Consider the following 25,113-nt stretch of genomic DNA (forward strand, 5'->3'; position numbering starts at 1 on the left):
GTCATGTCAAATGACTGGTTAGGGTTGATTTTAACATTTTGTATGTTACAAATGATTGAGAAAACTGTGCTGTAGATTTGTGGGTGATGAGTGAACATTTTTTCTTCACATTACATTCATGTTAACTTGCATTCAGATGACATTACTCTTGCAGTGCAGTGTGCAGATGATATCTATATACCACATGCACATGTATCATAGTATGATACACTGTAGCATGTAATTTAGGCTTTGCATTTTGTGTTATGGTATCATGCATGGATGTACATGTATTGTTACAAGGGAGTTGTATACTAAATACAGTCGTGTAGTTTGCATGCACAATGATTGAATCAAAAATGTCACATGTTTTTAGATTACATGTATGTACAATGTACTTTTAATCAGCTAGTATGTTAATGGAATGGTTGTCAAAAGATTTTAAAAGACCTGTAACTGTAGGATTATTTTAATGATATGAGTGTATCCTTTTGACTTAACCCTCTACCTCTCACCTACTGTCAGTAGTGGGAAAACTAAGGGTTTATCCGTAGATATTGACATGTGTACTAAGAATATTTAAGCAGTTTGTAGGTACATGTAGGGTTAACAAATTGAATGTAAGATTAGCTAGGATATATTGTGCATTCTATGCATTTGTGTGTTCATGTATGTTCTATAATTATTGAGATGTCAAGCTAGAGCTTCATGTGATGTGTGATGTTTTGATTGTTTGTGAACGTTTGAACGGCCCTTTTTCTGTCAGCAGTACAGTGTACATGTACTTCTACTTGCACATAGTCCCAATAGTACAGCTGCCTTCTTGTCTGTTGTGTGGTTTGTGGTACATGTAGATCTGTGCTATCCAGTCATGTTCACTCCATTGTACACAACTCATATGACTTGACTTGACTTATGTCGGGTGCCATTCTCCTTCAGTCACCCAAACCGGAAAAACACAACTCATATATAATAGTGTTTAGTATCAGTTATACTTTCTACACTGCTCACTGCAGTGTATTTGACATATCTAAAACTGATAAGCTGCTATAGTCTCATTTAGAAGAGTCCTATGTTAATTTTTTTTAGTTCTTCATTCGTGACATTTATGCATCTTGTACATTAATGCATGACAGGACACAAAGTTCTTCAGTTCTGAATCTGTATGTGGATTACTAGTGTGCAAAGAAAGAAGTCGAAACCACTGCTAAGTCACCTCTCTTTGCTACGTACCACATGTATGTGTGTGTATTAGACCATACTGTCCATGCTTTAAACCACAGTTACACAAATATAGGTGACTTTTCTCCGCTGTGAACTGTGTTTGTGTATTGGACCATTGTCCAAACTGTAAACCACTGTTAGGTGACTTTTCTCTACTACGTGTTGTACTATATGTGTATATTAGACCATAGTGTCCAATTGTCCATGCTTTAAACCACTGTTACTAGTGTTAGGTGATTTTTCTCTGCTGTGTACTGTGTGTGTGTGTGTGTGTGATCATATTGTCCACACTGTCAACCACTGTTAGGTGACTTTTTTCTGTGTACTGTGTATAATGTCCACACTGTGAACTACTGTTAGGTGACTTTTCTCTGCTGTGTATTGTGTATAATGTCCACACTGTAAACCACTGTAAGGTGACTTCTCTCTTGCTGTGTTACTGTGTGTGTGTAAACAGGCCATAATGGCCAAGCTGGCGAGCCTGAAGGTGAAGATCTCCTCGCTGCAGTTCGAGCGCCATGAGGTGGAGAAGAAGTACAAGCAGGCACAGGTCAGCCTGGCTAAGTGCTGCGTGCCTACCCTCAGGTTCTTCCCACAGCAACACGGCATGACTTGACAAGTCCGAGCACCGTTGTATTTTTCAAAATTTATTTTTGATTGTTTGTTTCAAATAAAACAAAAAGAAGACTCCACAAAACAGTTACTCAAGCAACTGGATAAAATTTTGAAACAGTCAGATGTTTCAGACAGCGTCCGCTATCTGCTGTTTATATCAATCCATACAATCTGAATTCTTTTCTAAGAAGTTTAAAGTACTGTTTAAATTTATCTTTTGGCAAAATCTCAAGCATGATTGTGGTTCTTGCAGGGCAAACAATTTAAATGCTTGCAAGTTGTAGTAGTCCACTGTGTTCTGCTGCTGCAGTGGTCGGAACATCCAGGCAAATTGTAAAATTTCAAATTGTTTTCTGTTTTGGAATGTTCCACAAACACACTGCCTGTTAATATTGTGTCAATAGCAGATACCTCTTCTTTCATGTAACTGTACGTACTAAAATGATTTTGATGTATACTTCTCAAGGCCCAAATGAAACCATTCCAGGAATGGTACCGGCATCGAAGACCTGTCAAGGCTCCTTGTTTTGTGGGAAGGACCTTGTTGCTATGACAACTCACTGCATGGTTACCATGGAGATGCAACAACTGCTCACTCATAAACTCACCCATACATGTGACCAGTACTAGAAATAGTTCAAAGCAATAAGTAATGTACCTTTTTCACTGTTAGCTTTGGATTCAGTCAAGTCACATTCAAGAAAAGACAAGACCACATACTCTTATACCTGTTACATGGTTCAGCCACATCATTTACAACTCGCAGTCTGATTGGTTATGAGACATCCAATCAGACAGTCAGCCAATCAGACTGCATGCTGATTGGTTATGAGACAGCCAATCAGACCCCAGAACTGAAATTCTGTTGATTCTGTCTCATTCTGATTGGCTGCCTCGTAACCAGACTGCAGAAGTTACATTCACAGATTTTTCATTCATTTTTTTTGTCAGACTGCATCAGAATGCAAAATCTAAGAAATTTTAAACATTTAACATTATCATGATTTACACTGCATTTGCATTGTGACAGTTTTTCCTTTCGATTCATTTCATGTCCTGTTTTGCATTTTATTTCCTCTTTGCAGTTTTGATTTTCATGGCATGCCCTTGTATGCAAACTGTTTGTATGAGCATCATTGTCTTTGCTCAAATGCAAGATGTTTGATTTTATTTCTAAACAGTTACGAACAATTTTGTTACATGTGAAATGCAGTGTCATGCAGGAAAACTAATGTTTGCCATTGCTTGGCTGAAGATACATGTATGTGATTGTACTTTTGTTGAAACTCAGTAGTGAGGGAATGGTTGTGAAAAGCTAGTTTCAGTTAGCCTTGTATTGTTTCAATGAATGCTTTCTAGAAATGAAAAGGTACATGACTGTAAAATTTAGTTTTGCCTTCTAAAGCATGAAGTGTCACAATTCACTAATTTAGCACAGTTAGTCCCTGTATTACTTCAAAAAGGTAGATACTGTACTTAACTGTATAGCATGACAAAATCACATTTTACACTGTTAGTGTATTAGGGTTGCTCTTAGAGCATTGATGACACTTTGATGCAAACATAATCATTATTATGTATTACTTGATTGCTACAGTAGAAAGTGTTTGATTGCATGTCTGCACCTCAGAGAGTATGTCATGTATTTTCCTTTGACCGTATGATATGAAAGACATGTGTCTGCCATTCAATTGCCCTTGTCAGGAGTGCCTATATGCATTCATAGCATTTCTGGTGGATAGTAGATGCAGGCGTGTATGTCTTCTCCTCCCCTTAGATATCTTTAAAACTGTAGTCACAGGTATAATCTTAGAGTACAATGTACATGGCAAATAACCCATATTGCAATCCATTCAATGTGCAAGTGGACCACAGGTTGTTATATTGCATTGCTACCATTGACCAACAAACTGTTGCTGTCTGTACCCTGCCTATAGGTCTGTCTGTTAGCAAACTAACCTGCTTGCTGCAGTGGCGTGTACTTAACTGTGGTACGATGTGGAAGGTGACTAATGTGTCGTTGTGTGGTGTTACCGGTAGCCGTCTCCAGGGGGCGCTGTCTTCTTCAGTTTTTGTCAACTCCAGACTTTTTTTATATATAGCCTCCTTCACAGACTTGTAGGATTGTTAATTTTTGGGTGCGCATGAACGATCCCTTACAGTATTAGAGAACCTGGTCCATGTTGAAAATCGCAAATCAGCGCTTCCCCCCAAAATAAACGCTGTCGCTCCAAAAAGTCTGCGAAGGAGGCTAGTTACAGTACAGATCTCGTTTAACTTCCCTTCCCACGCGGTTCACACGCGTTTAAAACGCGTTTCCACCGCGGTTCAAAAGCGGTTAAAACGCGTTTCCACCGCGGTTCAAAGGCGGTTAAAACGCGTTTCCACCGCGGTTAAAAGCCGGTTCAAACGCGTTCCAACCGCGGTTGAAAGTCGGGGCAATCGCGTCGCTGGCTATCTAATTAAAAATCTCGTGCGAATGGCATTGTCCGGTACACGCGTACACTCCATTCATATCAAACTTGATTGACGTCTGGCTTGGAAACCCTGCCGGGAGAAATAATTATCTTACAAACTCCCCTGCTCTCTTGGTTTCCGACAAGCGCCGGGCGGGGAGATCTCCTTGCCGCCATGCCAGCGCGTTGCTGTAGGCAGGCGCGGCAGTGGCGGTTGCTATGTGCTGATGGACAGAGCGGCGCTCTTTGATGTGCGCTGAGTTCGTGACATATCGCCACAGTTTGCCGCGGGAAAAAGACACAGGGAAAGCATTGCAATGGGATTTTTCTCTCGGTACTACTAAAAATTGGGGGAACATTTTGCGATCAGATTAAAAGCATTTCCAAGCACGAAACGTCATGAAAATAAAGGAGGTAACGCGGCAAGACCGCGACGCTATTTTCACCCATCCACACGCTTCAACCCCAACGTGTTAATTAACAACAAGGCGCTGCACGCCGCGTTAGAAAATTATATATCGGCATCATAAAGATCATTGTTTACTTTACCCACTCGTACTACATGTACATGAATACGGTATGTCCCAACAGAATTGATTCTGTACAGAAGACTTGTTCACAATCGGCAATCCTGGTGTTAGAGCACGGCCATCTGTCCTTAGCCAATCAGGAGCGGGTATTTTGCTGTTCGAAATCCACATACAGGGCCAAAGTTAGTTCGCGCACCTCTGTCCCTTGAGGCAGAGGTGCGCGAACCAACCTGGGATCTGGTCTCAGCCAATGGGGAGCCAGGCTTTCTGCCCTCTCAAGGGACAGCCGTGCTATAACCAACATGTTTTACAGCACGGCTGTCCCTTGAGAGGGCAGAAAGTCTGGTTCTGTACAATTATGCTAATTTTTGGCAGGGTGTGAAGTACAACAACAAGAAGAATCCAGACATACAATAAAGCCAAACAAGATCAAATATAGGTACATTCATGTATTCAGAATATTGTTTGGTACAATGAAACTACAGCAACGGCTACAGGAACGGAAAAACGGACAATAAACTATTGCAGCAAATCGTACAAAAAGCATTAAAAAAACGGAAAAACGGATCATAAACAGTGTCCTCTTACCCAAATTGTACAAAAAGCATAAAATGCAGAAAAACGGACAATAAACAGTGTCCTATTACACAAATCGTACAAAAAGCATTAAAAAAACGAAAAAACGGACAATAAACAGTGTCCTCTAAGTTCTAACACAAATCGTACAAAAAGCATTTAAAAACGGAAAAACGGACAATAAACAGTGTCCTCTTACACAAATCAGGGATCAGGAAAGGGATCAGGCTGGGTTGCAAACTCGTTCACATCGCTTCCCACATAATCCAGACATGACTTCACTCTAGAGCTACAGTCGGTCAACTGAAAGCCACAAATCAGCTACGCATATTCTATTCTTATTAATCGACCAGACTTGCAAAATCTCACGTGCAAGTGTAAAACGGTATCATAATGAATCCAGCCGGTCCAATTGTCTTGTATATCAGTACAGGCAGACGCATAATTTGAAAGAATGAATGAAGACCTAGACAGGGTGCAATCAACTGAAAGGCTCAAGACAACTTTCCCTAGGAAGAATCACAAACCCAAACATTCCTATGCATATTGTGCTTGTTTCAGAGTATATGTCAAACTATTTCCCAGTATGTTGCTTAGCTTTGCTTCGGACAGATGGACGTGCTCTAAATCAGTTCAAGGATGAACGGGCTCGTTTGTGGGGATATATCAGAGCCCCGCCTCCCGCGGAGCTTGTTAGCATCCTCGGGCTACGCCCTCGGGATGCTAACAAGCTCCTTGGGGGCGGGGCTCTGATATATCCCCACAAACTGGCCCGCCCATCCTTGAACTAATACTATTTTGTTGGGACGCTTTCGTCAAACAGCCGGAAGACTTGTGAATTTGCCTACGTTCGCTTATTCTCGTTGTCCGTCGTCAGCAAATGAGACTGTTTCGTGTGCTCACGAGGTATCACGACTTTCGTCGACAAAGGTCGGTGACAAGCTGCATATTTGCTTGCGAGGAGGAAAGACGACAGGAATATTTATCGTGAAAAGTAACATGATTGTTGGGAAAACACCACGTAATAATAATATTCTATATGCCACTCAGTCGGTAGATTAAGTGTTGTTCAGAAAATTTTATCCCAGAAATAAAGTAAAATCGATGCTTTTGTAGATCTTCATATCAACATTAGTTTATCTAGATATTTTCAAACTCCAAACTCTACACAACACGGCACGGGAGATCATTTCTGCTCAGACTCTCAGGCGCCCCACTGCTGTCAAAATTGATTGATGATCTCTTGTTGTCGCCGAACTGACATAAGATCAGAGGCGGGCGGTGGACAGTGCGCGGGAAACTTGTGTAGCGAAGTTGTTCCAGAAGAATTCTCACACTGAAGGGTACACTTTAATATGAATCCGACCACAAACAGCAATGGTAGACGAGTTCGACACAAAACACCCGGTCTACAATCTTATTCTAACTGGCAATTGAAATGTCTACGATCTTATTCTAACTGGCGATTGAAATGTGCTACCTAGGACTAGTAGGAGTTTTTTTTCTAAACTTGCTTGGTGCTACGAAGTTTGGTCGAAACGCTAGGAAAAGACGTAATATGTACATGTACGCGGGGAAGTGTGCTCGGTAGGCTACCACTTCTATATAATGACGTCTTTGGTTCTACTAGCTAATTTTCCCCGCCAAATTATTCCCTTTTGGTCAGAAGTCTGTTGGTGGGCAAACTCACTCATTTTGAAAAATGATTAATTTTGTTTGTCCTTTTTTTCCATACACAGGTAGAGCATGCTTCAGTGGCTTAAAGAGTCCAAGGACGAATGCTACCACTACCAGCCGTTTTGTTCTAAATTGCGCGCACAAGCGTGTGTGTGTCCTGTTGACGATATTTTATTTACCCTAGATCTAACACAACGTTGGAATCTTTCGGTTTCTACTAACATGCGTTTTATGTATAAAACAAGGGATGAAGTTTGACTATAGTATGTGACATGAATTTCGCACTGCTCATAAAATCAGGTAAATCAATGATTATTTAACCTCCTTGATTACATATTCCGTGTTCGTTTCACTCTTTTTTTATCAGCGCAATTGCGCAAGAAAGCCAATTCTTGAGGGGTGTGTTGAAGTAATTTTTTCTCACATTTATTACTTACCGTTCAAAATTTTACACGAGACTCCATCGGCCCAGACTTGTGGTAAAGCTTTTCCCAAACATTACGCTGAACTTGAAATACTAGACAGTACATTCTATTTGAGTAAGTTTCTGTTCTGGAAATGTAAATCACAGCGCTACTATCCCTGTAAATCTGCACGGTTTCAAATCAGTTTGGATTGGCAAATTGATGTTTTATTAGAATTACTATTGCAAAGCAGTGATAATTTGGATGGTGTGGTTTATTTTAGCCAAACTCACGGGGAAATTCTGGTTTTCCTCCTTTCCTCACGAAACAAACAAGCGATTGGAATACACATCTCAAAGTCTGTTCCTTTGCGATGCCACGTCGCAGAGTAAACAAAAGCCTTGTCTAGACAGCTACAGGAGCTACAAGCGTCACTGGTGGGTTCTAATGTTTCGCACTTCATGTGACGCGGCAAGACAGTACCATTAACGTTTGTAACAACCAAAAGTACATTCCCTATCACTAATCATCACCCTTACTTGAGTCTTTGGGCCTAACTCGTGTTGTATTTCAATCTTTGTTGCATAGTATTACTATTAGCCAGTGACTACTAGCAATGTATACAATTTTTCCATTATTAGCACCTGGTAACTTACCTTGTGTTATGTGTATGCATGCCGAAATTGACTGTCGGGGGCCAGAGGGATCCGGGAGAGCTTCCCACTGTGTTTTTCTTATGCTGAGACCTCTTCCCTATGAATTCCTTGTTCTGACGAAGTTTTGTCCTGGTTTGCGGTGCGTTTTAAACTTACCTTCTACTAACTCAAGCTGTCACGGTTCTGTTTGAATCACACATGTTGCGTCAGGACTTACCTTTCAATAAACGTTAGACACTTGAGGAACTAAATATGGTTTTAGTGTTGGAAGAAATGGTATATAACGAATCTAATAATTCTGTACAAGGAGAAAAAGTATTTGCAACAACGACGTCTGCCGCTAAGACACGAATCAGACAGAAATAGTCGATTTTTAAACTCCTTCCTTTCACATCATTACGTCTTTCTCTTTCAATTTGGTAATACGAACTTTCTTATCATTCCCAAGCGCATTGTTCTTTAGCCTGGATGCCAGATCCCCAAACTCTGAAATATCTATCGTGTAGAGATGTCAGAGTTTGGGGGTCTGGCATCCAGGCTAATTTTCACGAGAGTTTCAGTGTTGTGTTTGCGTTCAGTTTAACAGTCACACTGAATGTTTACCTTTCAAATGTTGCGTATTTATTGAAGGTTGTGTTGGCACTGGTACGTTGCATAACTAACAATACTTCTACTACTTACCATTTCTAACATATGTTTTCACGTTACTACGAATGTTATGCGCTGTTGTTTATGAACAACACATTCATATACTACGTCACACGACCCATACAAAAGGTAAGTTAGTTATCGATCCTCTTTCGGCAGCCACTACATCTTGCCTGAGCCGCCATCGTCTATTACAAATTTTGGTAATACGGTAGGTGTCAGATATGAAAAAAATCGCTATATTTTGAGACACGTCTGAAAACATTTCCGTATTCTCCGATCGTACAAAATGTAGATCTACGGACAAGAACAAGTAGGAAAGTGGGAAAACGCATCGTACGGGGTTCATGCAATTCATAATTTAGTCATATGTGAGATCGGCATGACTTTTATTCTCATTTCATTAATTACTAAAGAAACACAATTTTTACGAAAGTCTGCATACGAGTTTTAATGAATACATTAATTTCTCGTAATTCTGCACTCGAGTAAGTTTTACCGAATACATACGATCCTTACTATTAGTAAAACTCCGTATAAATTCCGTAAAATTCCTATGCTATGAATTCCGTTAAATTTACGTATTCCGTATAATTCTTATTATACGAACACTCCTGTGAGAATACGACCAGCGACATTGTCATTGTCGTCAAACACGAAGATGCTGACACGTATATGGCCAATCACTCCTAGAACTGTTTATAACACAAACGATATTATACCAACAATAAATCATCACATGTCAAACATAAAGTGGGGGACAAAAATCCGTGCAGAATGTTGCAACAATCAACGCGGTCCTTCTTTGAGACCATGCCATCAAAGAAGCCGCGCGTCGCTTCGCACGTGTCAATCAAATTGACACAAGCGGCTCGATCGCCGAAACTGCAAATTCACAGGGTTCAATTCTTGCTAAAATTCACCAAGGGCACTATATATGTGTACTTGGCTTCACCAAGGAGGTTTCAATCTTGACGAAACCTCCATGGTTTCAAGGAGTGAGCTCAGATTTCATTTTTCGCCAGGCGAGTTTTTTTGACCAGCGATTGGATGAATCTAGGTCAAAATTTGCATACGCAGGTAACGCGGGTTTGTTTTCTTATCCCGAAAGTACGCTGCGATATAGCGCGGCTCTCGCAAAAATCGTACACAGAAAAGAATACACTATGACTTATGTAATTCTTTTTGAGGCCATATGCTTTCAAAATAGACACAGGACTAGTATTTCTCGCCCTGCCGCCTGGTGGTGTAACATTGGACGTAAATAATCTTACTATTATTACGTTATTATTAGAAGTACATTCGTCTGCGATATGTCGTCGATTGTTTCAAATGTCAACGAATAGATAGTCTGCTAGATTTATGTGAATATGGTTTTAAGTGATTTTAAGAGCAAAGCCGTAAGCCTCCTTTGCAGGTCTTCTGCAGAAGATCTGGGCGGCGCCGGCGTTAATTTTGGGGGGCGCTGAATCGCGATTTTCAACATATTGCGACCGGGTTCTTTTGCTGAAGAGATTGTCTTGGACTGATACATCTGCCAGTAAAAAACAAAAAACTTGAACTACTTTCTTCAAAATAACTTTATTGTTGCAATGTACATGAATTTTTGCAAGTTGTGCGTGAGTGTCATTGAAGTTGAATGAAAAATGACAACGATTACAGCGTCGAGAAGTGACAACCCTCGTGCGCTCCAAGACCTGCCATTTCAAACTTTGGACTGTCGGGAGTATCATAGTACACTCCGTATAAGGATGGCCGTCGGCCTTTCAGGCCGCGGGCGTGTCTTGAACAGTTCAAAGGCCAGCCACACGCGTATGAGCTCCGCCCAGCTCCAACTTGCATGCATAATCACACGAGATAACACGCGCTCCACGACGCGTGTTACACGGCTTTCCACCGCGTTTGCACCGCGTTTCCACCGCGGTTCAACCGAGAATCCCCCGCGTTTCCACCGAGAATCCACCGCGGTTCCACCGCGTTTCCACCGCGTCTGGATGGGAAGTTAAACGAGATCTGTACTGTACAAATGTATATGGACCTTTTCACAAACCTTTTGCCATGGTGGGTAACTGGGAACCTTGTGTAACAAGGGGAAAACAACATCATTATCATGACAACATAGACCGGACACAGTATGCATGTGCGGCATACACATTGCCATAGAAACAGTGTTGTTTCACCCTGCGTTACCCATAGTTCCCTGTTTTCCCCAGCATGCAATGGGATCTGTGACTGAGAGAATGTCTGTTGTACCAAGCTTTGCTACTCCACAAAGCTTGACAGGACACAGAACTTTGGAACTGACTTAAACAGTCAAAGAAGACAGTACCCTGGATATGATACCACAGCATGTTGGGTTTCAGTTTTTTTTAACAATGCTGCACACCCCTGAAATGGCTGGAGTGGTATAGCCCACGCCTATATTCAAACTGCTGTAGGTTATACCTTGAGTCATTTTAGGGGGTGTTGACTTAACACTACTTTTTTATGTTGTATGCTCCTGTATGTGTGGTAGAATTTTGTTGTTAAAAAAGCATGGTGTTATCATTGATATTTTTGTTGCAACATTCACTTATGATTTTCATTTTAATGCACTGATTATTTTTTCTGGTAGAGATGTTCCACACAGAAATGAGTTGAAAATGCACTTCTCTTTCACTGTAATTTAGAAAAGTGTAGAAAGTTTGAAAAAGGTTTATGTTGATATACATGTAATAGGCATGGGATTGCATCATGTGACTAAATATACATTGTACATATATGTAGTTCCACTATTGACAGCCACTTATCAAAACTTTCAATTTCATAGCCTTAAATGCACCAAGACTTTCATTCCAGATTATTAATTTTTCATTGATTACTGTCTGATGTTCAACTCCTTTTCCTGAATGTGAATGACAATCTAATAACTTGTTATTAATATTTGTTTTTGTTTTTACCTTTTGATTATTTAATACAATAGTGACTACGCTAGATCTGCATGAGTTAAAGTTTTAGTAACTATCAATAGTTTGATATTCACTTTCCCCCACCTTGCAACCTTCTTTATTCCAGTTGTACAAGTCTTTTTTTTTTTTTTTCTTTCAGAAGATACATTTTTACTTTGAAAAAAGAAGACTGTTATTCAAAAATATTCATTTTGTATGGTTGAAGACTTTCATTCTCTTAACCTTTAGCACTCTGAAGTAGCCAGTTGGCACCCAATTCCCTATTGGTTACAGAGTTAGGCAGGAGGGAGAAGGTTAAAGAGTTATCTCGTTTTTTATATGTACCAAAAGTACCATATTGTTTAAAGTTGAATCAAACTTGGAGCAGTTTAGCTCTCTTTTGTTTGAAACAGACCCATTCTTGTTTCAAGTGACCAAAACGTTGTAGTCGTTTTCAGCAGTACAAAATGAACATCCAACTTAAAAAATATCTAAAATTGAGTTCATTCCTTTGTAATGAGAGAAACGTCCATTTCCCCACAGATGGAGGTGGCCACGTTGCAGTCCACGTTGAACGAGAGAGACTCGGAAGTAGAGGAACTGAAGGCAGAAATGACAGAACTTAAGAGACAAAAAGAGGAGGAGAGAGAGAAGGAGGAAGAAAAGAAGACAGAGGATGAAGGAGATAGTGAGAAAGGTAGGTGTTAGCTTACCAGTTGTCAGAGCTGTGATGTTATAAATTCCAGTTCTATTAGCATGAAAGCTCATCTGTGTTTACTTGGTAGATTCCATGATAAAGTTTGATACAGTTTTTACTTCAACAATTGAAGAAGGTCGGCATAAGAACGACCCAAATTTTGAGGTGAGCAACATTTGCTTTGTGTTGAAGTGAAGTATCAAACTTTATCATGAAATTCCAGTTCCGTGCATCTAACATGTCTGTAAGTCTGGCATAGAGTATGAATACCAAAGGATCAAGAAATCTGACATTATCTCTCAGTTGCTTTTCAACAATTCATTATGACATTTGACTTCGTGATACTTGGATACTTTATTTGTATACAAAAAATGTACATAATTTTGAAGCCCTCTTCTTTTTTGCTCATCAATGAATAATGTGGCCTATATATATAGGGAAGTATTATGTGCATTGTTATGTAACATTTATATTTTGGTATTTGTATGAGGTTGCAAGTTTTCTTGCGATGATGGTTGAATTATGCTCAATAATAAAAAAGATTAATACATTTAACTATGAAATTATTCAGCCAAGGATGGAGTGATATTTGTCGTATAACTCAAGTCCGTTATTTGGCAAAAAAAGGAGCATATTAACACTGAACCTGAATGCGCAGGGTGTGTTGTGAATTACTCTTTGACTGTTACTTTATCAGACTGATTTTTTTTAAATGCTCCTTGTTTGGCCTGGTAGTATGCCTGTACTGAGTGGAATGTTGCTTAATATACTTGTATCTAGTCCTTTTTCTAACTTTCTGATTTTTTATTATTTCTGGACAAGTGTTGTTATGTTTTTCAAAGACACCCTACATAAGCCCCAAAAGTTGACTGAAATTAACTCAACATTGGTTTAGATATTATCTACAATTTGGTGTCAAAAGTTGACAGTCTTGTTTTTTTTGGTCAGTGAAAGGACAGTCAAATTTTTGATGGAGGGAGTTAAAGTATACTTTCTTCTTGAAATGTATTACCATTTTTGGTGCATGTATGACAAGTTTGTTTTCAATGTCCATGTACATATCCATCATTTTCATATACTCCTATAAACTAGAAAAAATATCAAGTTGAGACATTGAAGCTTGACATTACTACTACATTGTATATAGGTCAACATGGCATGAATACCCTCTGTTCCAGACATCCCTGGATTTGGTTACCCTCCCCCTACTCTCAAAGCAGAGAAATGGCTCCGGCTGGTTTTTCACATGCTTTTATAGGCGTTTTTGTCTGGCTTTCTAATTTGTCCCGTTTTCTTTATGTAGGACTTTGCGACATAAAGAAAACATGACAAAATAGAAAATGGGACAAAAACGCCCAAAAAAAAAAATGTCAAAAGCCAGCCAAAGCCAATCAACGGGTAACCAAACTCAGGCACGTCTGGAACCAAGGGTACATCCTCAGAACGTTGTTGGTACTTCTCCCAAGAAAGTGTTTAACCTTCTCCCTGCTGTTTTCCCAGCTTTGTCCCCAAAGTTGTGGTTACAGCAGAGGGGGAGGGTTAAAAATCCAGTTTATGTTAATGTTATCCTTGTTTTCCTTGTTTTGTATCCTGATTTGTTATGATTTTGTAAGGGCTGCCTTGGAAATCAGTTACTCAGTTAACTGAAGGGACCCCCCTAAAGATTCATAAAGAAAAGGGTGCAGTGACTAACCCCTTGGTGTTGGTGCTCTCTCCTTCCCTCTAGTAAAAAAGTTGAAAAAGCAGATGGTGGAAAAACGTAAGGCTTGTGCTTCTTGGTTGCTTCTCTGCGTGTGGTTCACTAACTAACTAACTGGGTAGAAGCAGCAATAAGCTAACACACAACTTCCTCGTACTGCAGCACGCAAAGCACGTTTCTGAAACACAGTCGGAGATGTCCCAGAAAAAGACAGGTGGAGGGCAAGAATTAGTTTGAAACTACTGAGGACCAATATTTCAATTGTGATAAGTACTACGTTCTAGCTATTGAAAGACTGAAACATGCACACAAAGTAAAAGTTTCTCAAAGAAATATTAAATAGAAAGTTCTAGCAGCTGCTAATATAAGACTGATACTTGCATACAAAAGAAAAATTTATCAAAGAATGATTAAAGTCTTAGCTCTTGTATGGCTGAAACATAAATACAAAGGAAAAGATTCTCAAAGAAAGATTGAATGGAATTCAAAGTTTTAGTCATAATTTACTGTAAGACTGAAAGTTGCATACAAAGGAAAATTTTCTCAAAGAAAGATTAAATAGGGAGTTTTTAAAGAAAAGGTATGTCTTGTCCTCCAATGCTTTACTTTTCTAGGACAGTTTCGACCTGGCGATGTGATAATAGGACTTAAATGTTTGCAAACACAGCACTGTTGCTTGCTCAGCACCTGACAACATTCCAGCTGACATGTAGGCCCATCCTAACAGCAGCAGCTGTTCCACTAACACCCTTTCTTTTCTTGCAGTAGATGATAAATGCATCACATGTACATGTACAGACATGTGGTATCTTTTAACAAGCTAACACTAACAGCCTTCCTTTTGCAGTAACTCATCAGCTAACTTTCTTAAACAACTCTACTAACTACCTTTTTTCTCCACTTCAGTTATACCCATTTTATAAAGATTACAAGTAAATTGTTTTGATGTCTTTTGTTGTTGTAGATACATGACATACATTTATTTTGATTTTATTTGTAGTGAACTAGATAATTGGTAACTGAAGTACTGTTAGACATTCATTAAGCACTTGTTGAGCAGTAACAGATAGATCATAGTGTGCTTCCAGGACTGGTGATCCACATGCCCTTCTTGAGTATAACCAGTGTGTGCTTCTTGTTGTTTAGAAGAGGAATACAGCAACCTGAAGAGAGCTGTTGAGTCACTGATGCAGGCAAATGAAGAAAAGGTTAGTACAAAATGTACAATAGACTGTGTATTTTGATTACAAAGTTTTTTTATTAGGTGTATGTTATCACAAAATGAAACATAAAAGATTGTAGAAACCTGTAATAATTTCGTCAGCGTTCATGTGTGTGTCTGTGTGTGTGTGTGTGTGCGTTTGTGTGTGTGTGTGTGTGTGTGAACACGATAACTCAAGAATGCATGTTGATGGATTGTCTTGATATTTTGTACTATGTAGGTAGGTCTTCTTGATACCTTGAAATGATTAGATTTTGGGCCGCCTAATGGCTTTCTATGGTACTGCAGTGGGTTTGATATCTTGTGTTCTGGACATGGTTTTTGAGTGGTAGATTTTTGATTCAGACAAATGTCCTTCTAAGGGATACTCGCAAATGCATATGATTGTCCTCCAGTGTATACATTTATCACCATGAACATTCATGAAGGCATTAGCAGAAGTAAAAGGCATTAGCAGAAGCAGTTTTGTAAGAAGAAGCTTTGCTGTGTTGACAGGACGTGAAGATCGAGGAACTGAAGTCCAGTCTGAACCGGTACAAGCGAGTGCAGGACATGGTGCTGAGCGCCAGTTCCCCTGGTAGGAAAGGTAACGGTATCTCGCTCTGCTCCCTGCTACTCCTGTCCTGTCTTCACTGCCGCCCTCTTGTCTTGAGTCATATTTATAGTCAATGCAGGTAAGGTTTGGTTTTAGATCAATGACAAGACATGGCGCAAGCAGTAACGCAACCCCGCTGCTTCGCCATCTAGGTTAAAAATCCCGTTGATCCTGGGGCCCGAGTTTGATCCTTGGGTCGTCTCCAGCTTGGACATGTTGTAAGGGATTGCATTCTTCATTTTGGATGGGGACGTAAAGCTGGTGGCCCCCGTGTATGAGGGAGCTTCGGGCATAAGCCTGAAGCGTCAAACCTTTGCACGTAAAAGAACCCAACATACTTATCAAGAAGAATAGGGGCGACCCGGTGTGCTTGGCCAAAAACGCGAGCTGTTGCAAAGCCGCATTGCACTACCGCTAGCTACTTGAAAAAATGTCATGCCTCACCTCAATTTAGGATGAAGAGAAGAATTGGAGAAGGAGATTTAGAAAGAGTTACTCATCTACAATACTTGGAATTTTTTAACAGGTCTGGTTGTCTCTGGGGCAAAGGAACCCTGGATGCTTCGGAAATGACTTGCTGTGATTTACTAAATCAAAATATGTATTTAACAACAACAACCACAAAACTATTCAAGGTTTTGATAGGATGCTACATGTCTAGTCAAGACTGGTTTTACATTTAAGTAACAACATGTTTGGTGGCGGCTTTTCTGATATCAAGTCTTTTGCTTGTGGTGGCTTCCTGATAAATACTACAACATTGTATGTAGAATACTAGACCTGGGTGTATCAGAACCTTCGTTGAAAATTTTTCTATGTGCACTGTCAAAGGATCTTTCTTTATTATTGTTTATTTTTTATTTGCATATGTCAAAATATTTAGAAACAATCTGAATACAGGACAAAAACATGCAAGGGGGGGCCCTACATGTATGTGTCTTTTTGTGGGCCTTCCCCGAAAACTTGATAACATCAAGGATTTAAATTGTACATAGCTCAAAACTAAAAAAAATTAACAAAAGAAATATATGGAAGGAAATACAAAATGAAACTCATCTTCATGAAATACTGATTACAGCTGATACCACCATATCCAGTACTTGTATGAATGTAGAAGATTTTGTGTAGTTTTCATGTATTTCTTGTACAAAGTACATTTGTAATGTCCTGGCGTCTCACGCAGATGAAGCTCCAGGTGAGGAGATGGAACCGATCGTGACCCCGCCCACCCCTCCTAAACAGGAACCTCTGGAGGAGACCCTGAAAGAAACACAGGTATGAGACAGTTCTATTACATGTGGTCCAAGTTCATCTTCTACAGCAGCAAAGTTTCATTTGAGGATGACGATTTTTCAGTTTACTGAATTGAACTGTTGTCCTGTATTGATGTTGCGTATCAGTAACTGTGTTATTACATGTATATGTAATACTCTCCCTTCCAGTGCCACATTGAACAGACATAAAGATTGTTGAATACATGTACATTCCTTGTTGTAGTCTGTTTGTATCGTGCTTTTACTGTCTGTTCTGATGATGCCATCGTCAGTTGTCTTGTGTATGTCTTGTCTACATCCTTGATTGCAGGAAAATTACCAATCAGTTGCAAGCTCTGTATATTGCAGCAGCAGCAGCAACAGCTACCTTCTTCTAAAGACGTGTTCCAGACCATCTAAGACATATTGGAAAGACACCTGTACCTTAAGTTAGATCTTAGTCTGTCCATACCTCTTTCCATTAGAAATAAAACATTCACTAAAAACCATGTGGGGCACAACTTTGTGTAAGGAGGTACAATGTAGTTGATCTTTTATTCACAGTTTGATAAAGGCTTTTGATTTCTCATCATGATTTCCACAGTCCACCTCCATGCCTTCCCTCAATAAGGTAAAATCCAATAACCACATGTATGTTTTTCTAAACTATTAACGAACCAAAGTGATTTTTTTCCTTTTATGTTGTGCCGTTAATTCATCCAGCATCAGCTGTTGTAATGAGTGTCTACACATGTATCAGCCACGCAACAAGTTATGTTTACGTTGTACAGTTGAAGCTAGCCTTTACCACTTCAGCACATAAGGAATTGAAGACCATAGATCAATTTTCAATGGAATTGATTTAATTTACAATGACATATTTAGCGGATGGTAACAGGTTTCTGTTCTCTGTCTCTTGTCATTGTCAGCAGCCTCCCGACGCCCCCAAGCAGGCAGAGGAGGTACTGCATGTATTGATGTAGCATGATGTAATTTTGTGTTTCACACATTTATTGTATGCAAATAAACATGTACTAATATCAGGATGCCAAAGTGGCATGGAGATGGCATGGTTGTATATTGTATTCATTGTTGGTACTGTGTGGGTTTCTGGCATAATGATTTTGTGCTTGATTGTCATATTTACTTTTAAGACAGCTAGAAAAGAAATTTTCTGCTGAAAAGTGCTTGAAGGAGTTGTGAGAAGCTGATTTGCCCGATTCCAGTAATAGCTTTTTCTTTTACAAACAGGTCTTGAAGCTGCATTGCAGAGCACCAATATAACATGCATTTTTGATGCTTTAACTTTTGATTATTAAAAAACAATAGCATACAATTTCATGTAACATATTGTTTTGGAAATGTATGTTTTCCTTTTGAGTGATACCTATAGAAATGCTCTGATGCTCTTTCTCTGGCTTGGTAGAAAAGCTGCATCTTTCTCTTACTGTAACTGATTTCCCCAAAGAAGTTCAACAACTTATGTGTAATATCTCTTATCCTACTGATGTTCTGTTATGCTGATTCCAAACCCTTCCTCTTCCTTCCTGTAACTGTAGCAATACTCTACTCGCTCACTGCCTCGCCTGTACAAAAGGGTAGGTGGCGCTGTTTCCTTTCTGCATGTTGTTATTCTCGTGTATTGCTATTGCCCTTTGTAGTTTAGATAAAAAACTTGCCATTTCTGATCTGTGCTTACATGTAATTTTAGTAATCATTGGTAGTGTAGTGAGCTGTCCAAGCTCTCTAGTGAACTGGTAAATACATAGAGCGGACATGGTAGATTTACAGATGTTTGTTTCTTGTAGCTCTATTACTGTGCTTGTAGTATCACTAGGTTAACACTATTGGTGCATTTCCTTAAATGTCAATCTGGTGAATACTGTTCAGGTGTATCTGTAATAAAACTATTGAAGTTAGAATAGCCAAATGCTTGAATGTTGGATGAATGACTTGCCATACAGTATGTATTCCTTAGTGAATAGCTGCCACCATTTCTTCATAGTGAGAAAACATGACTAATCCTAGTACAGAAATATGAACTACAGTCAAACCTGCCCGGCCAACCACTGCGAACAACCAGCTCCAATACATGCCATGAAGTTCAGATTTTTGGACCAACGTTGTGAATTTTTTGTCAGTCTTAACAAGCAAATTTCCTTCCCGCGATGGAGGGCTGGGTCCTGGAGAGAGCCCTGCGTTGTTTGAATCAGGTTTGACTGTAGGTCACATAAAGATGTGGTCCCTGCTGTGTGTGTTTTCCAGCCTGTTGTGTCCAAACCACCTCCCTCCCCACCACCACAACAAAGAATTGCTAAGAAGGATGTAAGATACTTAAGGGTACCAATCGCATTCGCCATTCTTCTTTTCAAAATCAGAAAGAAACATTTTTAGCTTCGTGCTAACAGCTTTTTTATACTCAGTGTTTCTAACTGCAATATGAAACAACTTTTACAGCTAATATTTGGTCATGTTTAGTTGTTTGGCATTGAAATTTGTAAAAAGAAAACAAAGGCTTGTTTTGATTTCTTCCTTTGTAATGTTGTCGCACATGCTTGTAACTATGTTCAACTTGTTCAAAGTTTAATTGTTTGAAAGTTTGGTAGTTTTAATAATCAGTTCTCTAATGTCAGTTCTTCCCTGTTTGGGATACTTACACATGATACTAACACTTCTACAATGTTCTTTCCTTTTACCTTGGCTGGTGCTAACATTTCTTGAGGTGTGACTAACAACTACTTACAGCAGTATAACTGCAGTTGCCCTTTTGCAGCTCTCTTATTGTAACCCCGACTTGCCTTCCAGCTGTTCCAGAATCGAGGTTACCACTCCCTACCACGCCTGAGGAAGGTAGAGTATGCTATCCAGCGGCTACGACGTCTGACTGTAGTGTCCACAGAAGTCGCTAGATTGTACATTTGCATGTTGCCAGTAACCGGAGCACTGTTTTCTAATTTTGCAGGATAACCAGCCTGACTGAAGCACAGCATGAGATTCCCTACATACTAGATGACTGTTTCATTTCACCTAGTACCTCCTAACTTCCAATGCTGTATACTGTGAACTCTTTAATTCTGCTGTGTATCTTAAGACTGCCACATTAAGAAAATGCTGAGTCTTATAAAACTTTATTGATTGCATTTCACCGGATTAAATCCGGAAGCATAATGATGATGATGATGAGTCTTATAGAGATCTACTTAATATATTCTTCAGAAGGCCTCAGTAACGTTTTTGAAATGTGGTGGTCTTGTAGTACAGATATTCATGCATGGACTATTTTGCCACTGAATGCAAGCATGAAATCCTTTGGTACAGAGCTCATCATGGATTGTTTTCCAGGAGCAAATGTTAGACTTAACCCAGGCTGTTCCTTTCAATGTTTTGGGGAGGTATGAGGAGTGTCTGAACCCACATTATGTGTAACTGCTCATGTACTCAGCATTCTATATCTCTCAATGCGCATGTGTCTCATGTCCTAAGCATTGAAAGGAGTAGCCAGCACATGATATGTCCTGCCTGCAGTAATCATTGTTTCACCAAATCATCTTGACTAAAGTGAAATGACTGCTTGTGAAGATTGTAAAGCCCCCCTCTCACTGGACCTGTGGCATGTCGGCGATCTTGCTGCGTCCTAAATTGGATTTGTTACCCTAGCTAGGCCTTGACTTTATAATGGGATTACGCGAATATCATGCAAAATGACAAGTATGGCTAAAAAGACAACAAAACACACTAAGCGTTTGCTAAGAAGATAATTTAGAGTGAGTTTTTTTATCGATGAAATTCATTGAGAGCTCTGTCAAATCGCAAAGGTCGCAGCAAGGTTGCCAACGTGCTGCGGGTCCAGTGAGATGGGGCTTAAACTGACTGAAGCTGTTGTTACATTTTGACTCAGTGCCTAGATCCGGCAGATCAGTTGAAAGATCATTTCCTCTTGTAAGGATACAAATGACTTGTACAGATCTTTATTCCGAACAGTCCCGCACCACAATATATCACGCATAGCACAGAATCTAATGATAATTCACTAACACAATAGTTTTTATCATGATCGTGTTTTTCACACAGGACTGTTTGCATGGCATGAAAATTTACTAAAAGCTCGACTGGTAATCATCATTGTGAAACAAGCTAATTCGTCACTCTTTGTTATCTGTTTTCCAGCAGGAGCCAACGCCTAAGCCGGCCATGCCAGACCCTGCCTTCACCTCCACCCCCATCAGCACCAACACTGGGGGGGACCAGCTGAACATACAGGAACTAGGTACAGGTACTGGTACACTTCACTAACATTGGCATGCAGGCCGCAGGCCTTTCTAAAGGACTGTTGCAGACATGAAAGCTAAGGGAACCATAGTTGAACAGTTTTTTTTGCAAATGGATGGTCAGGATACTTTGGAAATATGTGTTTCACAATACTTTACAAAATTGCAAATGTATTACAGGTACAGTACTTTTTATTTGTAAGATTTTGAACCCTGCATTATATTTGAAGAGCACTGCAGTTCAGATCAATTACTGAGATTTATTGAAAGAACATTTACTAGAAATTAAAGATTTAGGGTCTTACCATCTCTTGTTGATAATGTTATAAACAGTTTTGCAGTTTTTCTCTTATTGCCTTACTGCAACAGTCCTGGGTGTGATGCATGCTACGAGAAGGAAATAATGGCCAATTTTATCTGCATGATGGGAAATGCATGAAGTGTTCATACTGCCGTCTAGTTGTCTTGCATGGATCATGAAATATTTTTACACATCATTTCATTATTCTAATCAGTATGATAACAACATGTCATTTGTGTGTTCAAGATGTGCTCTAAATATTGTAAAACTGTATTGTCAAACTTTTTTTTACCATTGAAAGCATCTTTTTGTCTTGTAGCTACGTGTATGATAAATGTAGTGAAATTGCAGCGTCCTACATTGGATTTGTGTTACCCTTGACTTAACAATGAAAATATCAAGCAAAACGTACACGTATGACTAAAAAGACCACACAAAGCGTAAGAAAATTATTTTTTTTTATCGCTGAAATTTGATGAGCGCTCGGTAAAATCGCTCGGTCGCAGCGAGGTCACCAATGCGCTGTGCATGGGTCCAGTGAGATATGGGCGCTCAACGAATTTCATTGATAAAAAAGGGTATCTTTTTACGCTTTGTGTGTTTTGTTGTATTTTTGATTTTGTACGTTCTGCATGTACATGTATACTGACTGCTTGCCTGCTCCCTTACCTTGTTCAGACACGTCCCACGAAGGCCAGGCTCCCAGCACCATCAATGAGACGCCCCAGACTACGGTAGAGGCCATCGAGGCGGAGCAGGTGGAGAAGGAACCCGTGATGGAGTCCCCGCCCAAACCGCCCCGCCTCCGACCTCAGGCAAGGTCGTCCAGTCTGGAGGAGATCAAGATCATCTCAGACTCAGACAAGGTGACCTTCGCACTCCGAACTCCAACCATATCAAGTTTCATTTGGTGTTGGTGTGTAAAGAGAAGATAACAAGGTTGGAACCAGTGAGATAAAGAAATGGCAAACTTCAAGTTTGTGGTGAATTAAGTTTTCTCCATCCTGGTTTCTGTTGTCGTCTGTGGCTTCTGTTTTCATCCAGGTCTACATTTGCTGTAGGGAGAAAATGGAGTGTTCTTTATAGTTCGCGGTTGAAACAAGGTGGTTGGCGGACAGAAGACAGAACTATCATTTCCGCCTAGGTTTTAACCTTTAGCACACTGAAGTATCCGTTTGGCACCCTGATCTCTATTGGTTACAGAGTTAGGCAGCAGGGAGAAAGTTAAACCACCACAAACTTAGAAATGCATTTGCTGTTATTTGTTATTGTGGTTATGAATTGTTGACATCGTTCATCGTAGGACAACGATTTCGACAGCCCGGTTCCCCTTTCTCTCCGATGGTGGAGACGGTCCTTCCGCGGTCGCAAGAAGTCCACGGTCAGGCCAAGAAGCCAAGAACAAAACAAACAAACAAACAATATGTTGTAGTGTTTAATGGGATAAGGGAGGCATGTTGTGTGTGAGTTTTGAGGTGGCAGCCATTTGCCTCTTTGGTGTTACACTGCCTCTATAGGGCGTATTCAGTCACGTGACCCTCCCTCTAGCAACGAGCACTGGCGGCCATGTTGGTGCTCACTTGATAGTGGAGCCCTATGGGATCCTATGGAACTCTCCATATAAATAGCAGATGTTTTCTACGCCATTCACAATTTCCCTTCGGAACGTTTTGTTTCACAATCATGGTGTTTTGCCTCGTGGTCAGATGTTTGATTGGGACTGATAAAGCACACACTGATCGGGTAACAGTAAGATTGGTTTCGCGTTTCTCGTGTAGGTAAGGGAACATACGAAGGGACTAACGACTGAAACAAAATTGGATTTCTGACATACGAACAGCGGATCTAAATAGTTGAAGTTTGAGAATCAATGTGAGTGTATGGAAACCTTTGTATCTGGTCGAAAAGCAAATTACAGGCCCGTTGTGTAACACAGTCGCGGCACCGTGTAGTCGTTGCTTGAAATCTGATTAAACCTCCTTGTTGAGATACGTTCGAAAACTGGCGGGTCTTTCAACGTCGAACTTTCCCGATCATAAGGTACTCCCTGCCACCAAAATTTTTCACGACACTCAAGACAATGTACTACGTGGTTGCAGGCCTTGGAACACTAGTATGCTGTGAACTGATTTTATGCGTACTCTGTAAACAGTTTAGCGGCCATGTTTGTAGGCAGCTGGGGAAAACATTTCCTCGCTCGTCGATAATGGGTCATTTCCAGTAGGTGAAATTGGATTTTTGTAGCGAAAAGGATGTGAGGCTGGAGACTCTTTGCATATAATAAAACAGCGATCAGACGACTTCGCATTCCTTGGAAATTTAGAGACCGTCGGACACCGAGAAACTTCGCTACCGGGTGAGCACCAACATGGCCGCCCACGGAGGGCAGGGGTGATGACGTCACGTGAATACGCCCTATACTTGGCAGAGTGGCATTGATGACTTTCTCCTGCAGTTCACTCTGGAATTACAAGGTGTCCTCTCAGGCATTTTGCTTGGACCATGGATTATGCTGAGGTCTTCCTGTGTAGTGCTTTGGTGGTAGGGTTAAGGTGGTGTACGGTATGCATATGGTCACACCTATTCATTACTGTCAGGACAAAAAAAGCAAGATTTTTTATTTATTAGTAAAGGAAATTCTACAAAGATAACAGAAATACGCCAAATATCAGTTACTCAGGCAACTGGATATTATTTTGAAAACGGTCAGACGGTTCAAGTAGCATCCACTACTTTTTGTAAGTGACACTGAGCAAGATTTTTCGTTAGCATGAATACATTTTGTGAAACCACATAAATGCATAGAAAATTGTCATGAATACCACATAAAAAGACTCATTCAACATTCATCATAAAACTTGCTTTCCTGTTCATTCGTATCTTGATGAGGATGAGTTGAATTGGTGTTGCCTATGTTTTGTGTAGTACAACAGAATAGAGTGTTCATCTCTGTAGGATCTTTCTCCTGTGCTCATTTGTTAATCGCCAAGTAGATCTATCGTTGACGAGGCAGTATCGAAAGGGCCAACGAGGTGGCTTTGGATACTTGTTGGCCCTTTTGATACTGCCTTGTCAACGATAGATCTACTTGGAGATTACTCGTTTGGCACTTTTCCGAGTCTGTCAAAAAACCCTTAGTGTGTATTCTAAAATTCCTCTTCTTAAAAAAAATTGCAGAGTCCGCCACCACAGAGCAAGTTCAACACGCTGCCTCCGAAGCAGAAACAGCCGCCGCAGCAGCAGGAGCCCGGCCTGATCACCAGGAAGGGGCGGGGCCTGGGGTCCTTCGGGAAGGGGTTCCTCAAGATGAGGGGAGGCAACAAGAGCACCAGTGCACCCAATCTCTGTAAGTGCACCACAAACCTGTCATTGTCATACATGTATGT

At 40.2% G+C, this 25,113-nt stretch overlaps 1 protein-coding gene across 43 annotated transcripts in view; it reads left to right on the plus strand.

Annotated features, from left to right (window-relative positions):
• The window catches only part of LOC136429904 (liprin-beta-1-like), a 63,017-nt gene that overhangs the window by 22,641 nt on the left and 15,263 nt on the right, over nt 1-25,113 (plus strand). For 11 of the 43 annotated variants that reach the window (XM_066420010.1, XM_066420016.1, XM_066420026.1 and 8 more), the window contains 15 exons: nt 1,661-1,753; nt 12,236-12,389; nt 14,116-14,148; nt 15,235-15,296; nt 15,806-15,896; nt 17,089-17,180; nt 17,763-17,789; nt 18,088-18,120; nt 18,718-18,756; nt 19,424-19,498; nt 19,964-20,008; nt 21,326-21,431; nt 22,406-22,593; nt 23,031-23,108; nt 24,905-25,073. In XM_066420010.1, the coding sequence (XP_066276107.1) occupies nt 1,661-1,753; nt 12,236-12,389; nt 14,116-14,148; nt 15,235-15,296; nt 15,806-15,896; nt 17,089-17,180; nt 17,763-17,789; nt 18,088-18,120; nt 18,718-18,756; nt 19,424-19,498; nt 19,964-20,008; nt 21,326-21,431; nt 22,406-22,593; nt 23,031-23,108; nt 24,905-25,073 (1,285 nt within the window). The remainder of the gene's footprint in view (nt 1-1,660; nt 1,754-12,235; nt 12,390-14,115; nt 14,149-15,234; nt 15,297-15,805; nt 15,897-17,088; nt 17,181-17,762; nt 17,790-18,087; nt 18,121-18,717; nt 18,757-19,423; nt 19,499-19,963; nt 20,009-21,325; nt 21,432-22,405; nt 22,594-23,030; nt 23,109-24,904; nt 25,074-25,113) is intronic. The other 32 variants (XM_066420030.1, XM_066420053.1, XM_066420054.1 and 29 more) reach the window with 29 other exon arrangements.

Source organism: Branchiostoma lanceolatum, chromosome 3 (assembly GCF_035083965.1).
Source record: "Branchiostoma lanceolatum isolate klBraLanc5 chromosome 3, klBraLanc5.hap2, whole genome shotgun sequence".
NCBI classification, from domain to species: domain Eukaryota; kingdom Metazoa; phylum Chordata; class Leptocardii; order Amphioxiformes; family Branchiostomatidae; genus Branchiostoma; species Branchiostoma lanceolatum.